Source organism: Arachis duranensis, chromosome 4 (genome assembly GCF_000817695.3).
Source record: "Arachis duranensis cultivar V14167 chromosome 4, aradu.V14167.gnm2.J7QH, whole genome shotgun sequence".
NCBI classification, from domain to species: domain Eukaryota; kingdom Viridiplantae; phylum Streptophyta; class Magnoliopsida; order Fabales; family Fabaceae; genus Arachis; species Arachis duranensis.
The window spans coordinates 3,498,878-3,522,086 of record NC_029775.3 but is presented as its reverse complement, the minus strand read 5'-3'; the positions used below and the strand labels follow the sequence as shown (position 1 = coordinate 3,522,086).

Here is a 23,209-nt window from a genome sequence, read left to right as displayed (position 1 = left end):
TTGTGTCCCATGTGCAAGTAGTTCAGGTTTTAAAATATCTTAGTACTAGAAACCTCAGGAATTTTTACTTCTTAGTACCTCAATCTTCAAGGACTGATATGTATTAGTATATTATTCTTGAGGGACTAATATGTCTTCCTATTAAATTGTCTAATAATTCGACCACTATGTCCAGGATGCTTCAAATAGTCAATCAGGCAACTCAACACCCCAACAGCAACACCCTACTGTAACGATTCAATTGTTTGTCATTATAAGCTGTTTAGTGTATGTATTGAGTAACTATTGCCTGATTATGTTGGCGTGTTTTATTACCCTCCTTCTTATAGGTTCCGAGCGGAGCTGGCACAAGTGCGATGAATGTTGCACCAGTTCCAACAAGAATTACAAGATCGACAATTGTATTAGCACCACCAGGCCCAACGGTCACCAGTGGCAGGCCACCTGCCCCAACTACAAGTCGGCCCTTTAAGCCCCCAAGAAATGCTCCATCCATGGTCACCGGCACAGCTCGACTTAAACCATCAAAGTTCAGACCAAAACAGAATATTCTCAGGTCACCTGTTCTACTTGCTCAAGGGCCAACACCATCTAGCACACAGCACCAAGCACCAATTCTCCAAGCCTCCCAAGGACCAACCCTATCTAGCACACAAGTAGTTGCACAGGCTTAGGAGGCTCCACTACCATCTACACCAAGTGTGTCAGTGTCTAAGGACTCCAAGGAATGAAGCAAGTGAACCATTATCTTATTTTGTGACAAATGTGTCCTGTTGTAAAACTTTATGGAAAATTCCAGATATAACTATCATTTTTTGTATTAGCCAGCTTTTTGGTTACCTGTTGGTGGTTAAGTAAAAACTTGTTAATGGTATCATGCCATACAATGAACAATGTTTGATTATCTTTTTTTTTTTGGGTTGTCAGCTACAATGAACAATGTTTACGTTCATAGCTTTAATGCCAGTTCTTCAAAGTTTGATTATCTGTTATTTTGCCAGTTTTCATTTTTAGTTATACATTACAATATACAGGCTAAAAACTGATACATTAGAAAGAACATGTTCAAATTTTTTCAAACTACAAGTAACCACATTTATCATATTCAACTATTAATCAGTTCTTACAATTTAAAAGAGCGACAATCAGGACAATTAAAATTACACATATACACCATCCTATTGGGTTTTTTTCCAACTCTAAATCTACTATCCTCTTCTCTAAACAACTGATCGTGTTTTCCATATCATGCTTCCATTGATGCTCTTCAACGTTACCAAATTTCTTCTCTCCCCGGTCCCTTGAATCACTCAACCCAAGCCTTGCAATGTGCTCATCCAACCACAAAAAAAAAAAAAAACTTGCAATGGGGTTGTCTCACCTGCACCAAATCAATCCACATAAATCATCATGAAAAACCGGTTTAGAGACCCTAACACTAACAGAGTCCCACACAGTTATACATACCTTTTAAAACGGACAACCGAGAAATAATCTGTTAGGGTTGCTGCTCGTCTTCGACATGAAGAGGATGGCGTATTCTCCACAGAAGTACTTTGGTGACACGCCGTCTTTGTCATCCTTCCCCTTTCGGACCAGAGCCTTTAGCGAATTGCTCTTCTCTTCCTACACCTCCACTTCTTCTCGAGCTAGATGATACCCCATCCGATGCCATGCTCCCTTTCTTCGTTCACCAGCTTCACCCTTTCTGTGCAATCGAGGGAATAGGGATCAAGAATTTGAAAGATTGAGGGTGAGGGAGAAACGGCATCGTTTTGGACGCTGGGGATTAATACGTCTTATTTTCAGAAGGTCTTGCCCACATGTCATCCCGTTACGGCCACGTCAGCGCCACGGGAGCCACCTCAGCGTTTTTCGACGGGGCCAACGGACTGAATTTAACGGGAGGATAGATTTGTCCACATTTTTAAAGGGTCAGGAACATGAATGTATTTTCCAATCGTCGGAGACGAAAATGTCTCCCGAAAAAATATCAAAGACCTATTTATCCTTTTCTCTTTTTTTTTTTTTACCAAAATAAAGACATTGAAAATTGAAACACAAACTTAAAAATACTAATTAAGAACATTATGAAAAGAAAACTCTTATTAAAAATTACTAAAAAGGAATATTTTTTATATTTTGAAGAGTAAAGCGATAAATAAACTCCTAAGGTTTTACATTTCGGACATATTAGTTCTTAAAAAAATATCAATAAATTTTTTAGGATAATAGATGTGAACACACTACCTTCAAATTAATTTCGATGATTGAAGTAAAAAATCTTAATTTAAAGCTTTAAACTAACATGTTTAAGTTTGTTATCTTAAAAGACTTTATTAGTATTTTTTTATAACAAATCTGTCCGAAATATAAATTTGTCACTTTAATATATTTTCAATATATTAATTATATTAAAAACTTGAAAAAATTTCACTAATATATAGTAAGAATAATGCTATATATCTAAGTCTTTTTATAAATTAAGTCCAATCAAATTAAACAATAAAATTTAGAATAATATTATCTATAATTAATTTTTATTAATATTAAATCAATTTAATTAAATTTAATTAATAAAAATACTTGAATGTATAATATTAATCATCTTATAAATAATTATTCTTAAGATAGTTGTAACTAAATCATTTTCCTATAAAGAGAAAAAAGTAGCCACACAATATATCTGTATTTCACTATTTGAGAGGCGAATGTAACTACTAGTAGTATTTTCATGGAAAGACATGAACAGAGATTGGATATGATAGCATCTGATTTGCTGAATTGTTGATGAAAGGCACAGGCTTTTTGGAAGAACAATTAGGGCCCAACTGTAAGAGGGGACCAATCCCCAAGCAGCAATGCTGTTCGTTCAAAATGGCCCCCAACCATCCAACACATCTTTTCTGATTTTGTTTCGGCCTTCTTCTTGAGGGGCCTCTTTGACACTTGTCGACATCTCAATATTTGCCCTCACTTTAGAATAATAAAAATGCGGAGATGGACCTCTCCATTTTTTTTAACACTTAAGAAAATAAAGTATGATCTTTTATCTTTAATTCTATAGATGAACAAAAAATAAATAGGAGAGAGAGAGTAATGAAGTGTGAAATTAAAGACTGGACACCATCCAATTTTTTTTTCTACAGAAAAAGATCCACTCTCTAAAAATACTACTTGTACGCTTAAAATAGTCATTAAGTCATTAACCAACATAAGGTCTATATTACTTAACCATCTTTTTCCAGGTTCGATACTCGTTGGAGGATGGAAATGGAGCTTGTTTGCTTGGAAAGGTCGCCCACTTTGTCTCTGCAGTATCCGAAAAATTAGTTATTGAGTTTCCAACCTGATAAATACTCTGATACAAAAAAAACTAATTTTAGTAACTGATTTTAATATACATATAGTATAATTGTAAAAATAATCCATGAATTTTTATTATTTTATACATTTTGCACCAAGGAGTTACCATGAAAAATTTTGTAGTAGAAACTTAAAAAGTTGAATTAATTTTTTTCATATTTGTTCTACTCAATTTGCATAACATTAGTGAGAAATGTGTTGATTATTTTTGGATACTTACTCCACTCTTTTTGAATGAAAAGAATACAAAAAAGTGTTTAAATTTTATACGTTAAAGATAAAATTAAATAAAATTAAATGATATGAATATTTTAAAAAAAATTACAAATATCAAAGACAAATAACATATTTTATTCTATAAATTAACAATACATAAAATATCTTATAATTTTTCATATTTATTTAGGGTTTAAAACAAGAGATCAATAGTATATTTATTGATAAAATTAATATAAAATTGATAGAAATTGAGTTATGGACAATAGAGATTAAAAAATGCTGAGAGAGAGGATTAAGAGAGAAGAATAAATGCTGAGTTTGGTATTGTAATTTACAAAATCAAATCCAAAATTAGTCTTTCTAAATCGATCGAATATATGTTCATGGGTTAGAATGAGAGATACGACTTCTATTAGAAAAATTGATTAATTTTTTTCATTACCCCAGATTTATATAAAGCATAATTTTCAGATAATTTTTTAGTATGATTATCAAGAAAAAGAGTATAATTACTTGCTGTTAAAAAATCTACAATTTTTTTTATCTTGGCAAGATTTTAAGATGCAGAAGTTTCAATTTTTTTAATAGGCTTCAGTTCAAATTTTAATTATTGAATATTAATTTTAAAATTTTAGAAATAATGTTGAATTTTTGTCCAAACCTAATGTGCAAAATCGCAATCCAACATTCTATCTTTAAAACTGTCATCGATTGATGAAAAAAGTCGAGTCATAAAATAATAATCTTTTAGTCTTTCATCTTTTTTTATAAAATTTTGATTCTATTCTTATAATCCAAGCTACTTTCTTATCAAATCTTATTGGAACATTTTTTAGATTAAGATGATCCACAAATTCATTAGCATTGATAATATAAAGAGCCAAGTGTTGTCAAATCTTAAAAAAAATAATTGAACTTATCTATAATTAGTGCAAAGAGAATAGTTAAATCCGTAAAAAAAGAAAAATAAGTGTAGAATAATGAATAAAAAAGATCACCATAAAACAAAAAATAGTTTGTGTAACTCTTCTTTTTAACATTCTTACTAATATCTTCAATAAAAATATTATATACCATATAAAATATTAAATATCGAATTATCTAACTTTTAAAAAAAAATTGTTGTAAACTTTTATAAATAGAAAGATCTCCATAAAAAAAAAAAAAGAATTGTGTGCTGAATATTACTACCAAATGGTGAGGGAAAGGAAATTTACCCATACTCTGCTTTACTTCTTTGGATAGAAACATACATTGAACTTATCAAACAAAAATAGTTTGGTCCCCCACCACGCTACCTTGCTAGTACCAATGCCATAGTATCATTAATAATTTTATAATTAACCAACTTGGGTTGATCGAGTGATCAACTCACTCGTCCGTTTAAACAAGTGTTGGAAATTCGAACCTCGTCTTGTGCATACAGCAATCTATTTGTCAGCGACAGACTCTTAAATAGAGTTCAGATCCGCGACGGATTAGTTTTTAACCTGTTGGATTGAGAAATACTGTTTGGGTAAACCAAAAAATAAAAATAAATAATAATGGTCTAAGGACCACGAACCTGCTCTTCCTCTATCGGAATCAAAACGTGCCTTCATTATCTACTCTCATTTCTCAACCTTAAGAAAATGAAGAAGTGATGAATACCATCTCCAAATAACAAACTATGAACAACTTGGAGTCTTACCCACCAATTCTTCGCAATTACTGCCACCACCACCACGACCCGAATATTGATGACGTGGCACAGGATTATTCGGATCCTGTGCCAGTCATAGATCTTGAACTTTTAGAACAAGAAAAAGAGAGGTTTGAGGATGCTTGCAAGGATTGGGGGTTGTTCCGTTTGGTCAACCATGGAATTCCGTTGACTTTGCTGAAGCAACTGCAAGAGGAAGCCAAAGAGGTATTTTCGATGTCCTATGAAACAAAGCATGCGACATGCAGTGAAAGTCCTATCACATACTTTTGGGGTACCCCTGCCCTTACACCAACGGGTACTGCCCTATGTAGAGGCCCCAAAAATTTCAATTGGGTTGAAGGTCTTGATGTGCCTTTGGGTCAACTCTCTAAGTTCCAACCTCAACTTCCTAAACTTGATTCCATCAGGTTAATAATATTTTAATTATTAAATTATAATTTTATCAAATTTTTTAATAATTTTTTATATTTTACTATTAATCTCACTAGATCAATGCATATTACTCTGTGCATGTGTATCAGTGCATGTGCGTGTCCCTTTTGTTTATTATTATTTTAATTTATTTTGTCCAATCTTGTTGTCTATTTTTTCTTGGACCGTGTGTGTTTGGAAATGACAAATGAGTCATGGGCTCATGGCTGATTATCGGTGAGTTATGCTGTGCTTTCTGATCTTTTTGTCTAGAAAACTACTTTTAGTTACGAGAACAAGACAGATCATTAAAAATAAAATATAAAAAATAAAGATATAAATTAGTATTTTTGTATTTTATTTGATGATAATAAACAAAAATAAAGTATAAATGTTTAATTTATTTTTATTTTTTCATTCAAAAAAATTGAAGAAAAAATATAACAATAAAAAAATAAATTATAAAAAATTAATAAAAAATAAAAAAATAAAATAAGAAGTATTTTTTGTTAGTATTTTTATATTTTTTCTGTCAAGATTGATACAAAATACACTAATTTAATATTTTTAAACATAATTTCTTTTGTATCTCATTTATTAAACACGATTTTGTATTTCAATGTTCCTATTTCAGTGTTCGTGTGCTATAAACAAAGACAGCTATATATTGGAATGGAAAATATTTAATTAATGATGAATTGTTTCATAGATCTTTTATTTCTTTAATATATTGAATGTTTAATATTTTTTTAAAATTTATTTATTTATTTTTCAATTAACATGTTCACAATACTGAAATATAATGCAAGGCCCATTATTGTCGGTTGCACAAAGTTTGCAAATGGATCAGACCAGTTTTGTTAGGAAGCAACATTCAGTTCAGGACCACTGGGCTAATGTCCTTTCCATTTGTTTTTTACTCATTTCCAATTTTGTTACCATAAAATACATATTTAACAATACCACAGAAAAAAAAAACAACCATATTAACATCTCATAAAAATTTTTTATTATACTATTATAAACAAATTTAATTATGCGTCTCTTATAAATTCAACTATTTTACTATAACATATTTGATTATTTTGATAGCTAATTATTTAGTTAAAAAATACGTGAATCAATTTATAAAAATATAGATAAATATACCGATTTCTAGTGTACAAAAATTATTTTTGTATTTGTTAACTATTCCTTATCAGATAGTGTAGATAAAATTTTATGATTGATGTGTTTTTGCTTTTTATTGCTTGTTTTATTTGAGTTTCAGAAATTTATATCCTGTACTCCACTATGCTTTAATTGGATTCAGGACCAAAGAAGAGCTCAAAGTGACACTCAGATCTTTTCTTTTTTGGTGCATAAAGTTGTAACGTTTAAAAAGTTATGTCCCATGTATATATCTAGTAGGGAGTATGAAGAACTTTTATCTTGAATCATATATATGATTTAGTTTTTATGTTTTGCTTCTCTAATTTGTCACAAATGTTCAATCATATAATTTTATTTTTTGATTGTCAGTATCAAATGAACTACTATTTTCTAATTTCGCGAAAATTCACCTTTCAATTTACAAGAAATTGACCATACATTGATACATATAATACTATTCCTAAAACTTTAAGCAGAAACATGATATTTAAATAATTTAAGAAAGTACTATTTGTATCGGGTATATTTATTAAATAAAAAATATTTAAAATTTTTTATTAATAACAAATTTATCATATATCTTTAAGACATATACTAGCTAAACCTTAAAAATAAATTTGTATTCGAAAAAATAATTAATCAATGGCAATGCATGATTGAACGGTGATTAATAGAGCAACCGATTAGTCATGCAATCCCATGGGGATTAGTGACTAATCTACACATGACAATCCAGTTCCCTAATTAATTCGGGAGAACACCGTTAATTCACATTAATAAAATAAATAAAGTTTAAAATTTACAATGTTTTGATTTCTGTATACTGTTATACGTATGTGTTTTTTGATATTTTTATATAAATTATTACAGCCGGTAGTAATTTAATATTTAAGCGTAATCCACTACAAAAATAACGTGATTTATGTTGGAAAAAAAAGTAAAAAACAAATATCGTTAAAGGAGTATGGCCGTTTCTAAATTAGCTGAAACATGCGTAAATCGCTAAAAAAATGCAGTAATTTATGTGTAAATAATTGCAAAGTAATCCGCTAAAAGAATGTAGTAATTTATGTACATATGGTTTATAAAAAATTACCAAAAGCAGTTTAAGTAGTGCACTGATTTTATAGACCACCTCCACAAAACTGCTGCACTCCTTTAACAGATTAGGTTGCACATTATTTACACATAAATCCCTATATCCTCTAGCGATTTATGCGCTATTTTTGTAGTGAATTACAATCAAATACTAAATCACTACGAGCGGTTTATATAAAAATGCCAAAAAAATACATACGTTTATAATAGTTTGTAAAAAATTGTAATTGTATAATTTTGAATTTCATTTGTTTTATTTAGGTAATTTGTCCAAAAAATACGATGACTAATTTTTTATATATTATTTTAGTGTTACTGAATTATTTAAATTTTAGATGATTTAATATTTAACAATTTTTTTAAGAGCACCTGTAATACAAATAATTTATTAAAAGCAGATTTTAGAAATATATATATATATATACACTGCCCTACAATATGAAAATAAAAAATCGAGATACGATGAGTGGCACGGGATAATAATAATAGTGGGTGCTATTTGTGCATAGTAGTTGGAAAATGGATAATGTCGGTGTTTGTAGTAATAGTACTAATAGTATGTAGCCGTGGAGAGGATTAGAATTCGTGACTTCTAAGGCCTTTACAGCAAAAGCTGAAACCGTGAAAATATGAAATCGAATCTTAGATACTTATTAAAAAAAGGTACAAAAAAGTTTGGATTAGGAAATGCCACAGATATGTCAATATATATAATTATATCTACATATGATGGATGAACACATTTTCATTAACAGTAGTGTACTTAAATTTCATATTGTTTTTTATTCATAATATGAATAGGATAAAGATAAAACTAAAACATTTAAATAACACTAAAAAAGTAAAAATTAAAGAACAGTTCATCCGACATTATTGTTAAGTAGAATATATATTAAAGTTTCCCCAACCACAATTATGGATGAGTTTTGTAAACACATTCTAGCGTTAAAGAGTTTATCACTATCATAACAAATGTGATATCCCTTTTTCGTTGGGTGAATTTAAACGTAATAATATATAGCTATATATATTAATTTAATTTTAAAATATAAATATCAATTTAAAATATTAAAAAATTAAAATAAATAAGAATATAAATTAAATTTTTATATTTTAGATTAAATTACAGAAAATTTATATTTTTATAAATTTATAAATTTAAAATCGAATAATAAATAATTTCTAAAATTCATTAAAAATTATCGTTAATTTATTAGTATTTAAAAAATCATTACCAAAACTTTTGATATTGAAAAGCTTATTATAAAATATAGCCATTCAAGTTGGCATATAAACTCAAACTTAGATTTTTTTAGAATTAGAAATAATGTATAACGTTATCAAAACGTTTGTTTTATACTTAATTTTATAAATTAAACAATAATTTAATTGATATAATATTTTAATTATTTTTAAATTATATATATTATATATATGGTTGGTATTTTTTATTGTCAATAATTTATACAAATAGTTAATTAAATCAGGTTGATTTGATTTATTTTATATATACTTGTACTATTAATAAATTGAAATAGGCTAATTCAATTTATATATAAATGACTAAAATTGAGTTATCCTTATTCAATTTATATATATGTATTTAAAATAAGATGTGTAATTAATTTTGATTTAAGATATCGGTATAATTTTAAATTTCATTCGTTTTATTCACTTAATTTATCCAAAAAAAAAAATCATACATTAAATGCAAGAACAAAATGATAAACATTATTAAAGCTACCATTAGTCTCATCTCTTTAAGGAGTTTAGCAAACATATATTTTTAACACATAAGTTAAGATCATTATTATTAGTAAAAAATTTAAATATTTTATTTTAATAAAGACACCGCGAATACATTGAGAATATAAATTTTATATTATTTTTTGTAAGAAAAAATTTAATTTGTAACTTTAGACGCAAATTAACTAAATCCTTTTATTTTATATGGGCACGTTGTAGAATATAATTCCATGTTACTAACCATACGATAACTGCATAGGTAATAGGAAGAGAAAGATAGAAGAGGAGGTAGCATCTCACATCAAATTCAAATCACGTTCACATCTCTTTAGAATAATGCTTCAGGAATCAATGAATAATTTTCACATAGTGATATTCTCTGGTTGTCATTTGGCAACGGCCGTGGTTTTTTCTCCGGTAATTGGAGTTTCCACGTTAAATTCTTGTATTGTGATTGTGTCTATTTTATTTCTCTGTCAAAGGTGTTTTCTCAAGGGGGAATAGTGTCTTATTCCCAACAAATATAAAGTATTTTTTAGATTTTTAATTATTTTAATATCTTATTTTAATTATATAAAGTATTTAAAATATTTTTTATTTTAATAAATAGAGTAAATTGTCATTTTTGTCCCCAACATTTGGGATAAGTCTCAAAATTATTCCTAATATTTAAATCGTCTTATTTAAGTTCCTAACGTTTCAAAATTGACTTAATGTTGTCCTGCCGTTCTGTTAACAGAATTGATGGCGGGACAAAATTGAGACGATTTTGAAACATTAGAGACTTAAATAGGACGAAAACATTAAGGACAAAAACGATACATAGAAATAAATTTTAATTTTATCCTTCAATAATATCAATTTTTTACGGTACATAATTATTTAATTATTTTTTAATCACATCTAAGTAAATTACACTTTATTACATTACTTTTATACTAAATAAATTAATTTTTTTATAATTTTACTCTTAAAAATTTTTACTCATCATAAAATGTTTGTAGAATGTCTAGTACATAAATTTGTGAGAAAAAATGATACATATACAATAAAGTAATGTGATTCTAGTCATTCTACAAATATTTCATGATGAGTAAAAATTTTTAAAAATAAAATTAAAAAAATAAATTTACTTAGAAACAAAGTAATGTGATTAAGTATAATTAACTTAAATGTGGTTAAAAAATAATTGAATAACTATGTACCGTAAAATATTGATATTAGTGAAGGATAAAATTAAATTTTATTTTTATGTATCGTTTTTGTCACCAACGTTTTCGTCCTAATTAAGTCCCTAACGTTTTAAAATCGTCTCAATTTTGCCCCACTGTCAATTTTATTAACAGATCCCTAACGGTAGGGTAATATTAAGTCAATTTTGAAACAGTAGGGACTTAAATAGGACGATTTAAACGTTAGGGACAACTTGACACTTACCCCAAACGTTGGAGACAAAAACGATACTCTAATAAATAATATATACTATTTCTAAATTTATTTCAAGAATACATGTTAAGAATAAAATTAGACAAAGCTAATATGTGCTGGTATTTAAGTGTGTCTAAACTTATCTTAAAAAGATTTTTTTTAGACAATATCTAACACAATACTTATGTTGGACAAATATCAATAAGTGTCGTGTTCGAAATGTATCCGACTTTCGACATGCGGATACGACAACTCAGTAAATGTCTATATTTCGTAGACAGTATATAAGCTATATGTACGGAAATAGTTAATTATTGCATTGCAAAGGATAATGACAACATATATACATTCATAGCATTTGACTTAATTTAATTAGTTTTCAAACATAAATATGATCAATTAAGGTTCTACATATGTCTGGTTTGCAAGATTGCTTCTAATGGAGTATGAAACCCATCTATCAAGAATTGCAACAACAATATTCAAAGTGATGATGAAGAACCTTGACCTAAACAATAACAATATGATGATGAAGCAAACAGAGTGTTGTTCATATGTATCTCGAGAGACAGGAATGGTGCGAATGTATCGATATCCTGCTTGTTCGGACACAAGCATTGGTTGGGGAATGGAGGTTCACACAGATAGCTCAGTGTTGTCCATATTGAACCAAGATGACCAAGTCAGTGGCCTTCAGGTCCTCAAAGATGATCAATGGCTTACTGTCAAACCAATCTCCAATACATTGATTGTCAACCTTGGAGACATGATGCAGGTCCACATTTATTCTTTAGTTTCTATTTCAACTCATATATACATTGACATGTAAAACACTTTATTCACATTAATTAGTCTCAAAAGAAGTGTTAATTTCTAGCTCTCATGTTTGTGGCTTTAGGCAATGAGCAATGACAAATACAAGAGTGTGCAACACAGAGTGAGGGTGAACAAGGAGAGAGAGAGGATCTCAATATGCTATTTTGTGTTCCCTAGTGAAGGTGCTGTGATTGAGAGCCCAAATTACAAGCCCTTTACTTACAATGAGTTTAGAGAACAAGTACAACAAGATGTCAAGGCCCTTGGCTACAAAGTTGGCCTTCCAAGGTTTAAGCACAGTTGTTAGCCTTTGGCCCCTCTCTCCAATCTTGTTTAATCTGTTACCTTATTAAGCATAGAATAATGGACGAGTTCTTCAACAAGGCACACTATTTAAGGGATTTTGATTTACTACGAGTCATGGTGTAACTTAGAGAGAGTGATTGGGTATGCTTGAATTTTGTTTTTTTTTTTATCCAAAATTATTTTTATTACTCTGCATCAACTATATACTGCGTACAACCACGATAACCAAATCCAAGTTTTGTAACCACGGCAACCAAATCCAAGTTTTGTAACCAACTTGAGTTGGTCGATTGGTCAGCTCACTCGTACCTTTAAATAAGTATCGAAAGTTTGAATCTCGCCTTGTGTATGCAGCAACTCATTGACCAGCAATAGACCCTTAAATAGAGTTCAAATCCATGGTGGATTAGTTCTTATCCTGCCGAGGTGGGAGATACCATAGGAAACCAAACCAAATCCAAGTTTTGTTGGTAGGATAAGGTATTGTTTTGGTTCCCAACGTTTGAGGTGAACCTTATTTTGATTCCTAACATTTTAATTATCTTATTTTTATCTCAAAACATGTAAAATGGCATCAATATTATCCCACCGTCAAATTCTTCACTAACACTTAACGAAACTGATGTATTGTTAATAATATTTTTATTAAAACTATGTTTTCTCAATCCCCTCTCCCATCTTTACCTTTTCAACAAGCCCAAACTCCATTCTCCCACTCCTTTCTTCTTTATTCTCAAATCTCTCTCGGTGAATTAATAGTGTAAAAGAAAGAAAAAAAAAGGAGTAAGAGAATGGGGGTTTGAACTTGTTGAGAGGGTGAAAATGGGAGAAGAGAGTTGAGCAAATATAGTTTTAACAAAAATATTATTAATAATACATTAATTTCATTACTTGTTAGTGAGAAATTGGATAGTGAAATTACATTGATGTCATTTTAAACATTTTGAAATAAAAAATAAGACGATTAAAATGTTAAAGAACCAAAATAAGATTCACCTTAAATGTTGAAGACTAAAACAGTGCTTTACCCTCGTTGTTATTTGGTATGATAGGGCTATGTCACTGGGTTCTATATCTAACTTAACTCCATTTCGAATTTGGAATTATAAGCTTCTTGTCACAACTAACATTGTAACGTGTTTCGCCACGCAGTAGCATGACGACACGGTTTCTCGATATGATTTTCGCAACATAGCATAGGCCTTAGGAGGCACCCTAGTAGCAACAATGCAAGTGTGAATGATTGCAGCACATTTTTTCACAGAAATGGGAATAGTTGTTATTAACTTTGATTCCAATGATGTGAATTGCATATTCTGCTCCTAGCTTTGTGAATTTCAATTAATTGGCACACAAAAGTATTGTATTTTACCATGTCCTTGTAGACCTGGATTATGTCCAAGCACAAGCACTGGCTCGGATTTGCACCCCCAACACACACATCCTTGGCACCGAAGATCAATGCAAAGACCTGAGTATTTAACTTAAATGACATGTTAGCAGAACAATTATTTTCAAATGCTTTCTCAAAAATATAATGAGATAAGATAGCCCAAATACATTATCCGGAATACGCATTTGAATAGAACAAAAATTAAGAACAAGATCGACTTTTTTGCTTGGGTGCTTATTCCATGCTCAAAGTGGACCAGTTCACAAACCAACATCAATCATCTTGACGCTTACTCATCAAAGTTAAAGGAGGTAGAGGGGTGCTGATTGGTCAGCCTTGTCTATCTATTTTCAGATACAAAGTTTAAGGAAAGAAAATTGCAATGAACGTAAATGCAAACTATTACAAGTTGCTGCTTAAAGACATACTTTCTATGTAAGTAACCTAAAATGATGCAAAAACCTTTCCTCAGGTTGGATGAATGAAGATTCCACATGAACTTACAAATTAAACTTCATTGCAAATGGTGTACACCTTGCCACTTAAGCTTGTGTGTAAGGGTAAGACATAAAAAATAGAGTTTATTTACATTGCTAAGTTACAAAGAAAGAATTATACAATTAATAAGCAATTCCTGTTTATAAATGATAATGATTCTGAAACTCACATTTTGTTTATGATTTAACATCCTCCTCATCATCTTCAATATCCCAACTGAGATCCTCCTCTTGGTCTGCTGCAGTCAACCTCTTCCGCAAATCACCCCTACTTGTGGACCCACCAGCATCCCCTTTATTTTCATCATTGCTAACAATATCTTCAATTTCGTCCCACCCAATGTCTTCTTCCCCATGTGTGGAAGGCTGGCTTGAAACCACAGAAAAATCACTATCTTTGCAAGATCCTCCATTTTCATTATCTGTCTTCACTTCGGATGCCTCTTTCTCTTCATATTTCATATCTAACTCACCATAGCCACCATCACTTACAGTTGCAGAAACACTAGATGGAGATGCCACATTCCTTTCATACTCCACCTCCGCCGGCTTATCATCACCATCAGTTCTAGAATCAGAAGTAACACCCTTCCCTTCACTTTCTATCTTCAAATCCTTCTCCCCAGGACTAATACTCTCAACAGCATTGTAACCCGTGGCAGCCTCAGCAGAATTTCCCCCCTCCACCTCTGGCTGCTGCTGCGCATTCCTGGCAGAGCTACCTTTCAGCTCATATCCATCATCATTGTCGTCATCGTCGTCGAAGTCCCAGCTCAAATCCTCCTCTTCCTCTCCAGAAATTGCGCGCTTCACGAGCTTCACCCTCGCCTCCTCGGCCTGATTCAGTTTATGCAGCCTATAAAAATACCTACTCCAGAAGCTATCATGATCAGTCCTACTAGGCACAACCTTTCTATAAATCCCCACAACAACACCATTCTCCTCCATCAAATTCCCAATCTCCTCACCCTTATCCCCCAACACAAACCCTAATTTCCACTCCTCATAATTTTCCAAATCCTCAGGATCCTCCACATAGGTATTCACGTCGCTCTGAAGAGCACGTACCAGCGCATCAAACCTACTATAACGTTTCAAATCAAAACTACCGCCGCTACTACTCAATCGATTCCTAGCAAGATTGTTGTTATCGGAATCTGAGGAATCGAAATCAGGGGCGAGGAGAGAGTCCCTACCGTGAGAGATGATCTTAGCCGTCGATTTCCACACGGTGAAGCCGATGTCGTCTATGGCCTGGCCGACGGTTTCGAGCGACTCCTGCGCCACGGTGGCGCCGGCGTCGAGGGAGGATGGGAGATCCTTGACGGCACGGGATGCTGCCTCACGGATCACCGCAGTCTCCATCCTCAGTCCGGAGCTGAAATCCTCGAGATCGCGGCGGTAGTTCTCGAGAACAGACTCCGATTTGGACGCTAGGGTTTGGATCAGGCCTCCGAAGCTCCATGCATCGCCGGATGGAGAGTTTTCTGCGTCCGCAGTGGGGGGCTCGTTATCATCGTGATCTGGATCCGGTTGTTCGGATCGGTGTGTCGGCGAATCGGGTTCCTCGGAGAAGACGGACGCGAAGAAGTTCATGGCGGCAACACGCAACGACGTCGTTCGCTATCCCTTCTGTGGTTTATCACCTTTTTTGGAAATGTGTTGTTTGAGAAGAAAAGAAAACTGCAGAGGGTTTTATGAATTGTGAATTGTGAATTGTGAATTGTAAAATAATTTTAGCTTATGAATGCATCAAAATTAAACTATATTGTTATTATTATTATTATTATTATAAGGTTATTATGGTTACATGAAACGGAATGCCAACATAGATCCACATCATGTCGCATTCAATTATTTAATTCAGTTTTGAATGCTACCATCCATTTATAAAGCCCTCATTTTCTTTAAAGTAATAGGATTAATTATTTATTAATTAATTAAATTGATTGCTCAAATGACAAGCCATCATCTTTGCAGCTTCTTTCATGCAATACTCTAGAAAAGCTTCTTGGTATTCTTGTAGCAAGAAAATTCTCAAGTGACAAACATTTATAAGGATTAAAATACCTAAAATCTCAATTTGACTCAATGATGCTTTGTTTTGCAAAATCCTATAGAACGATTAAAGGTTTCTCGTTAAAACTTTATATTCAGCTTTATTTACAAAAATGCACTTTTAGCTTTTTTTTAATGCTTGTCTTTGTTGCCAACGTTTACAACCTCAATAAACCTTCACAGAGGTTATGAGCATGACACAGAAAAAACAGAAGAAAGAAGAAAAGAAGAAAAAACACACACACAAATGGCAATAGTCACTGGCTCACTGCATGAAATTAGCTTTGTACAAGTAAAAAAGAATCTTGTTACAGAATCAAACACTGCTGAGGTGTATTAAATTAGACTGATATTTTTTCAATTTCCTTGATGATAAACTCCTTTTCCTCTTCAAATTGCTCGTCTTCTGCACCTGAAAATCACAAAACAAGTCAAGAACTAAGATCAGTGACTCCAGAGGAAAGAACTTTTTTTACAAAATGATTCTGCAATATGGAATGCAATTCATAGAAATATTTATAATTGGTAAACCTTTTCCCGGAGACAGATTCTGAAGCAGATCTACCAGCTTCTCCCGGTTCTTCGCCAAGATAAGTTTTATGTCTTGAGGCTTATTGGGATTAGCAACGAAAACCTGGATAAAAATGTGACAAAATGTAAAACAAGTAATGTTTATCATATATGCAGCAAATTGAGAGGTTTATTTGGCAAAAGAAAACTCAAAAAGCCTTTGAATCGAGATTAAGATTAAGGCTTTTAATTCCATACTAAATGTCATATGAGATTATTTATCAGATCACCGAGATTTCGCTCTTAATTGATCTCGGAAAAACCTAATTTGACAGTTGAATTCTATAGCAGGAAAACCTATCAAGCATTTCACAGTTCACCTATCAACACGTCTGATAATGATCATATGCTCTTCGCTTTCTGAGGCGTGAGTGCCTAAAAAACACCTTATTGGCCTCGCTATGACTATAATAAACATGTAAAGGTTGTCTACTAAGAAGAAAACAAATGGTCCCAAAGTACAAACTCGAGTCTTGTTTAAAGATGCATAGTACAAAAAGTTGTTATATGAATTAAATACATTGCAAATTGTTAAAAGAAAGTAGACTTGCTTTCATAAAAGTCTCTTTTGTCAGCTAGATTTAATGCATTAAACAATTTAGTGTAAATTGGCAATAACAGAATTTCAATCTCATTTTTTAAGTTCTCTAAGGATAATGTGGTTTTGAATTCTTTTAATATGCTCTGATAAGGATGAGCTTACTATCTAAACTTTAAAGGACAAGAAGAGGAAAGGTCACCTTGAATATGTGGAAAGCTGATAATTGAATGTTTTTACTTGAATCCTGCTCAACCAAAATAAAATAAACAAATACACAGATTTAACAGCAGATAGAAAAAAAAAATGGTAAATCAAAAGAATATGTATTTATTAAAGTGTATGTATAATATTGCTTTAGATGTTCATCACCGCATTTAAATTTTTTCTTTTTTAATCAATGCATTAGGAATTTGATTGATGATAGTATTCAAAGCTTGACATGTCAAAGCTAGTGCACAACAAGGAAGTGAGGTCAGCGACATGGATCAAACTATTGGTCTCTATGAGAAACCAAAATTTCCACCAATACCTTTTAATTGAATCTTCGTGACAAATGAATTAAACATAACGCATACAAAAACTAATTGAAACTTGCTAAAACTAATTGAAACTTGCTAAAACTAATTGCCTGCTCTTGTCATAAATAATGTAGAAAAAGGTGGTTCTCCATATATGAAGATTATAACCAGCAGGCAAGCCAGTGAACCAGGATATATTGCAATTCACCAAAACAATTAAGGATACACGCTGTTGCAAAATAGGTTTAGCCGTGCTTATTGCATATAACAAGATTAGTATACCAAGTGAACAAATTTGTTATAGCATAACATGAACATGTTCACTAGTCATAGGGGAAAAGAGAATATCACACTATGCCACAGGATTAAGAGGAGCTATACCGTCAACAAAGTCATCATGACTTTCAGGTAACGAACTTCTAATATGTATCGCCTCATTATTTGAGAATTGGGAGCTTCCAAGAGAAAATCCGAAAGAAGCTAAAATCCGCATAAAATGACAATCAAAAACCACATCAAAATAATATCAGAAACCAAAGGTAAGATAACTATAATTGTTGAATAAACAAACCTTTAAAGACTGCCTCCTCGTGACATAATTAGGTGATGTTAAGAGTTTCTCGTATAGATCAAAGAACTGGGAAGAAGAAGTCTTATTAGAAACACAGAAGTGAATATGGGAGACGAAACCACCCCAATCACCGTTAAAATATTTGAGAAGATGAGGATATGTGCATTTAACAATCCCCTTACGAATAACTAATCCAATGATTAAGCTATTTTAAGAGATAAGATTTTATCTCCTAGGTGTAAATATTAAACCAACATGCATAAGATGTTCTCAAGGTAACTTGTGCTGATTTGATATGTTTGAATCAAATAAATATCTCTAACAGGAAGCAAACCTCATCATAGTGAGCTGTCAAAAATTGATATACTACATTTGCATGCTTAGTGAGAAGATCCTGCAAAGAGTATTCATAGAGATGCTGTATATAAAGAAGTGGCATCCAGAACTCTACAATCGGCAAGACAAGTGATGGGAATTAAAGGTAGAGAGAGAGAAAAATATTAAGATATGACCTTAAAGGTAGAAAATGCATCAGATGCAACATCGAACGTAGGCAACTCTACAAATTTAAAGAACAACACAAAGGTTGCAGATTCCAATATGTACCTGGAAAACAAACCATAAAAGAGTTAGAACAGCGTAACTCTCTTGCTTCTTGGCTTTTTGGATGCGCTGCATCACAAGAACCAGTCTCAAAGTGTAAATTGATAGGGAAAATCTTTATTGATTTTACATATGAAATATTAAAACCCGTAAAAATATAATTTTATCATCCTCAAGTTTGACCTGGAGAAGTTTCTTCTAATGTTATAATCTACTTAAGACCGCAATCTAAGTAGTCAACTATAAATGATGGATACATTTGAATAAATCACAAAACAGAAAGGCATATGACGTTGGCGCCAGAAGCAACAATGGCAAGCAATATATGTCAACACATATGCATCATATTTTTATCATACAAAAAAATTTATCCATATTTTTTGATAAATAGTGAAGCAGTTCTCTTTATGAATGTGGGAAAAAAAACACTAAAAGCATAAATAATGACAACATAGGAGGGGCACACAGAGAGATTGGTGTTTTGGGGGGAGGAGGAGGGGGGGTGTCTTACTTTGCAAGTGTTTGAAACTTGATGCACTCCCTCAACATTGTGCCACATGTCAAGGCAATTTCTTTATTATCATAACTGCATGGAAACAGATATACAGTTGTTAACTTATCATATTTATGATCATTGATCAGATATATACAGATAAATGTATAATTAAGTACTAGGCATTGAAGGTGTAAATTAGGAGTGTGATATAAGTTACAATTTAAAGGTTAAAATTTCCAAATTTAATCCCTCACCAACTTTTTTCAAGAGAAGGGGCGGGGGAACCCCAAATCTCATGTTTTTACATTTTCATAGAGCATCAGTTTCAGTTTTCCAACTTGAACACAACTAGGAAAGATATAGATCCTCCCTTGGAAGAGGAGGGTAGGCAGTGAGGAAACAACAAGTCAAAGTTTGAGAGATGAAAGTTGATGCGATGAAAAGCTTACCATACAACAAGAAAGTCTAGCAATTCAAGGTGTTGTTCAACGTATTCTACGCAGCAATGCTTGTCATCAACCTTATGTTTCAATAATATTGTCCAACAATGAACTAAATCCTTTCTTGCCTGTATTTGAAATCACACCAACAATGAGCAACCAGTTAAACCAACTGCACATGGTAGTGCTTGGTATCGATCAGAATCTTACTTCCCATCCAAGTGTAGGAAGCTTGTGAATTATAAGAGTCAGAACATCCTCCTTGCAGAGTTCCTCCACTAGCTGTGAAACCTGTTCCAGATTTGGTTCTGACTCTCCATCTCCAGAAAGCATGGTTCTCATCGTTGCAAAATTCTTTTCAACTTCCTCTAAAGCCTACGACGAAGCATATAAAGCATCAATAACCACTATCAAAGTAACTGCAAGTAAAATAAAGGTTTAATATCTCACGAGTATATTCTTTCTTTGTTTTACTTCTCGCCAAGACAAAATTGCAGCAATTAGAAACATGCCTGAGATTAAGAAAACAGTGACAAAGCAACTTCACCGACATATAATCTAACACGAGAAATGCATGTTTAAATCCCAAGTAATGCTTTGGCTGTTCATAATTTTCAGATTACTACTATGGTTTCTTTAACATTCATGGAACATAGATGTTGCAAGCTTAATTCTTATTGATTCTTTTACACTCTAAACAGGTTTCAGACAATTCACAGTGAGAGATTTTAGCAGACACCATACTCAATTTGGATGCAGAGAGAATTCCATACCGACAACCAACAAACACAATCTTTATAAGTTATTAAAATCAAAGTACCCTTCAGAAAGCGGATTACTTAGAAGTATGAATATCTTCTATTAAGCATAATTCTGTCATGGATAATCGTTAATCTCGACAAGTTACATATAAAAATAATTACATTCTGGGTAAAAACAATATTTATATAACACAGTACAGTAAATAATGCATGCCTAAACTCTAAAATCTATCTAATGCAACAAAATAAAGGACCAATTTTGAGAAATTCAAGACACGCCCACGATTCAAGACTGAAACTTTAACCAAGAAAACGAAGACCCAGATAAAGCATTCGGAATTTGGGATCAAAAGGAAGAAGAAGAAGCTAACCTTCTCAAGGGCTTTAACTTCAGCAACGGTTTTGGTATCAAGGGCCATGAGGCTCTCCTTGATGGCCTTCGCCACCTCCTGCGGCGTTTTCGGCCGAGAGGCTTTGAAGAAGAAAGACATCACGACGAACGCTTTCTCAATCTTTCCCTTTTTCTCTGTTCAACTTGGGGAAATGGAAAAAAAAAATAATGGTGCTGCTGATGCAGCGTTGCTTTCTTCTTCTTCTTCTTCTTTTGAATTTTTCTCTCTTTCTTTCTTTTTTCTGATTCAATTATTCAACATGATTATTCATTATTCGTTTTTTATTATGGATCATCCATGATGATGAGCCATTTCACATTTTCCCCCGATCTTCATAGATGAAGAAGCATCGCAGTGGAAAGTTGGAAACTTTTTTTTCCGATTTATTTATTTGTATTCTTATTTTCAACCAAAATAATAAATAATATTAATTTATTCAAGTAGGAATTAGGATCTGTTGATAAAAATTTTATTTTTATTTAGTGAAACTCAGGTACAATCGACTTCACGTAAAGTTGATAATTGAGAGTCGTTAAATAATTTAACTATTTTAATTAAATTTTTATCTAACGGCTCTCAATTATCAATTTTATCTATTTCACGTAAAGTTAATAATTGAGAGTCATTAAATAATTTAACTGTTTTAGTTAAATTTTTATCTAACAGCTCTCGATTATCGATTTTATCGACTGCACTTGAATTTATAATTTTTTTACTTTTTATTTTTTTATCTTCGCTCCAATTTTTGTTTTGGCGCTCCAACACATTCTTAAAGACTTAAAGATGAAGGGATTAGAAAGAAAAATGAAATCAAATGGAATGTTCTAGAAGTGTTGGAAAAATGTCCACACATATATGATAGTTTTAGAAAATGGCCATGTGACCATCAATTACAATCTATTTTCTCAGATAATTTTATATATTTTGGTCAGAATTTTACTTTAGAGTTTAGACAAAATAATTTTTAAAAAAGAAAACGGAATTTGTAGATGTAGTTATTATTAACTTATTACAAATTAATAAAGTTTATCAAAGGAGTTTATTTTAGACGTATTAATAATAAAGAGTTTAATATAATTATCTAATTAAATTGGTGTATTTATATGATTTTTTAAGTAACAAATTTAAAAGATAATTATTTTTATTATTGTGATATTTTACATGTTTGAATAATTGTGTAGAATTTTATAAACAATGTTAATTACTAATACTTTTAGTATAAAAAATGTCAAAATTAGTTAAAATATAAGATAAGATAACAAAAATGTTAAGCGATTAGAATTTTTCAAATTTTATTACTAGTACACAAACTATTTTATTGAAATTAAAATATTTACCCTAATTTGGTATTATAAAAAAGTAAAACTTGAAATTAAAATGTGGAATTGATGGAGAGGTGAATGGTCCTATACAAATAATTGAGAGGTGGCGCCGGCTTACTTTTGTAGCTCATGGAATTATGATAACACCCACACTTTGCACGTTACTTGTTTTAATGGGATTTTATATCTATTGAAGTATGTGTTTGGAAAGTGATTCGTCCGAGTACTGAGGTGGTCGAGTTTGAGCACTTCCGAACAAGCTGACAGTAAAAAAGAAGAGCTGCACGTCGGCCAGGACCAAAAATCACGGCAGGAATACCTGCAAAAGATATTCTGACGCTTAAATTAGTGATAGTGAGTGAGAGTAGTTAAATGAATATGAAAACTGAGAATAGAACCTGAGACTTAGCCGAGGATATTAGCTCGGCTTTATAGGAGTTGTTTCACCCGTTTACTGTGGATAGGTCCTAGTTTGTAGGTTGGTTATGATGTTCTGCTTTGGTGATTAGTTTTGTTGAGCACGTTTCTTATTTTCAAATGGGTGAGGTCGTCCCTTTCTGCTTTAGTGCCGAGTTTATCGGGCAGCTGGCGTGAGGCCGATCTTGTCTGCCCACGTGCCGAAATTGTTGGGCGGCCGAGGATAAGGGTGACGTATCATAGCCCCCAAGCTTGCCTTGGTTTGGACAGGACTAAGGCGAGCTTTCGAACCAGGAATATCGCAATTCTCGGTCGCTGAGTTGTTGTCGTATATGCTCCTTACAGCCCCCAAGCTCGGCTTGGTTCTGTGCAGGATTCAAAAC

At 32.0% G+C, this 23,209-nt stretch overlaps 3 protein-coding genes across 4 annotated transcripts; 1 reads left to right on the top strand and 2 right to left on the bottom strand.

Annotated features, from left to right (window-relative positions):
- The first annotated feature begins 5,144 nt into the window (after positions 1-5,144).
- Positions 5,145-12,355, top strand: LOC107482684 (gibberellin 2-beta-dioxygenase 8). Its single transcript, XM_016103214.3, has 3 exons — positions 5,145-5,697; positions 11,555-11,900; positions 12,024-12,355. Exons 1-3 carry the CDS (start codon positions 5,255-5,257, stop codon positions 12,246-12,248), a joined length of 1,014 nt encoding a protein of 337 aa, XP_015958700.1. The 5' UTR covers positions 5,145-5,254; the 3' UTR covers positions 12,249-12,355.
- Positions 12,356-13,381: 1,026 nt separating this feature from the next.
- On the bottom strand, positions 13,382-15,868 carry LOC107482687 (uncharacterized). Its single transcript, XM_016103216.3, has 2 exons — positions 14,308-15,868; positions 13,382-13,718 (listed from the first exon to the last, which is right to left on the bottom strand). The coding sequence occupies exon 1, from the start codon at positions 15,731-15,733 to the stop codon at positions 14,315-14,317; it is 1,419 nt and encodes a 472-aa protein (XP_015958702.1). The 5' UTR covers positions 15,734-15,868; the 3' UTR covers positions 13,382-13,718; positions 14,308-14,314.
- A 401-nt stretch (positions 15,869-16,269) lies between these two features.
- Positions 16,270-21,463, bottom strand: LOC107482688 (uncharacterized). 2 transcript variants are annotated; one of them, XM_016103217.3, is made up of 11 exons: positions 21,067-21,462; positions 20,145-20,309; positions 19,944-20,062; positions 19,510-19,584; positions 18,908-19,001; positions 18,730-18,789; positions 18,396-18,461; positions 18,206-18,304; positions 17,506-17,550; positions 16,727-16,829; positions 16,270-16,607 (listed from the first exon to the last, which is right to left on the bottom strand). In XM_016103217.3, exons 1-11 carry the CDS (start codon positions 21,184-21,186, stop codon positions 16,537-16,539), a joined length of 1,017 nt encoding a protein of 338 aa, XP_015958703.1. In that variant the 5' UTR covers positions 21,187-21,462; the 3' UTR covers positions 16,270-16,536. The 2 variants fall into 2 exon arrangements, with proteins under 2 accessions (XP_015958703.1, XP_020995508.1); XM_021139849.2 differs by lacking the exon at positions 18,730-18,789 and having other exon boundaries at positions 21,067-21,463.
- Between the last annotated feature and the right edge of the window lie 1,746 nt (positions 21,464-23,209).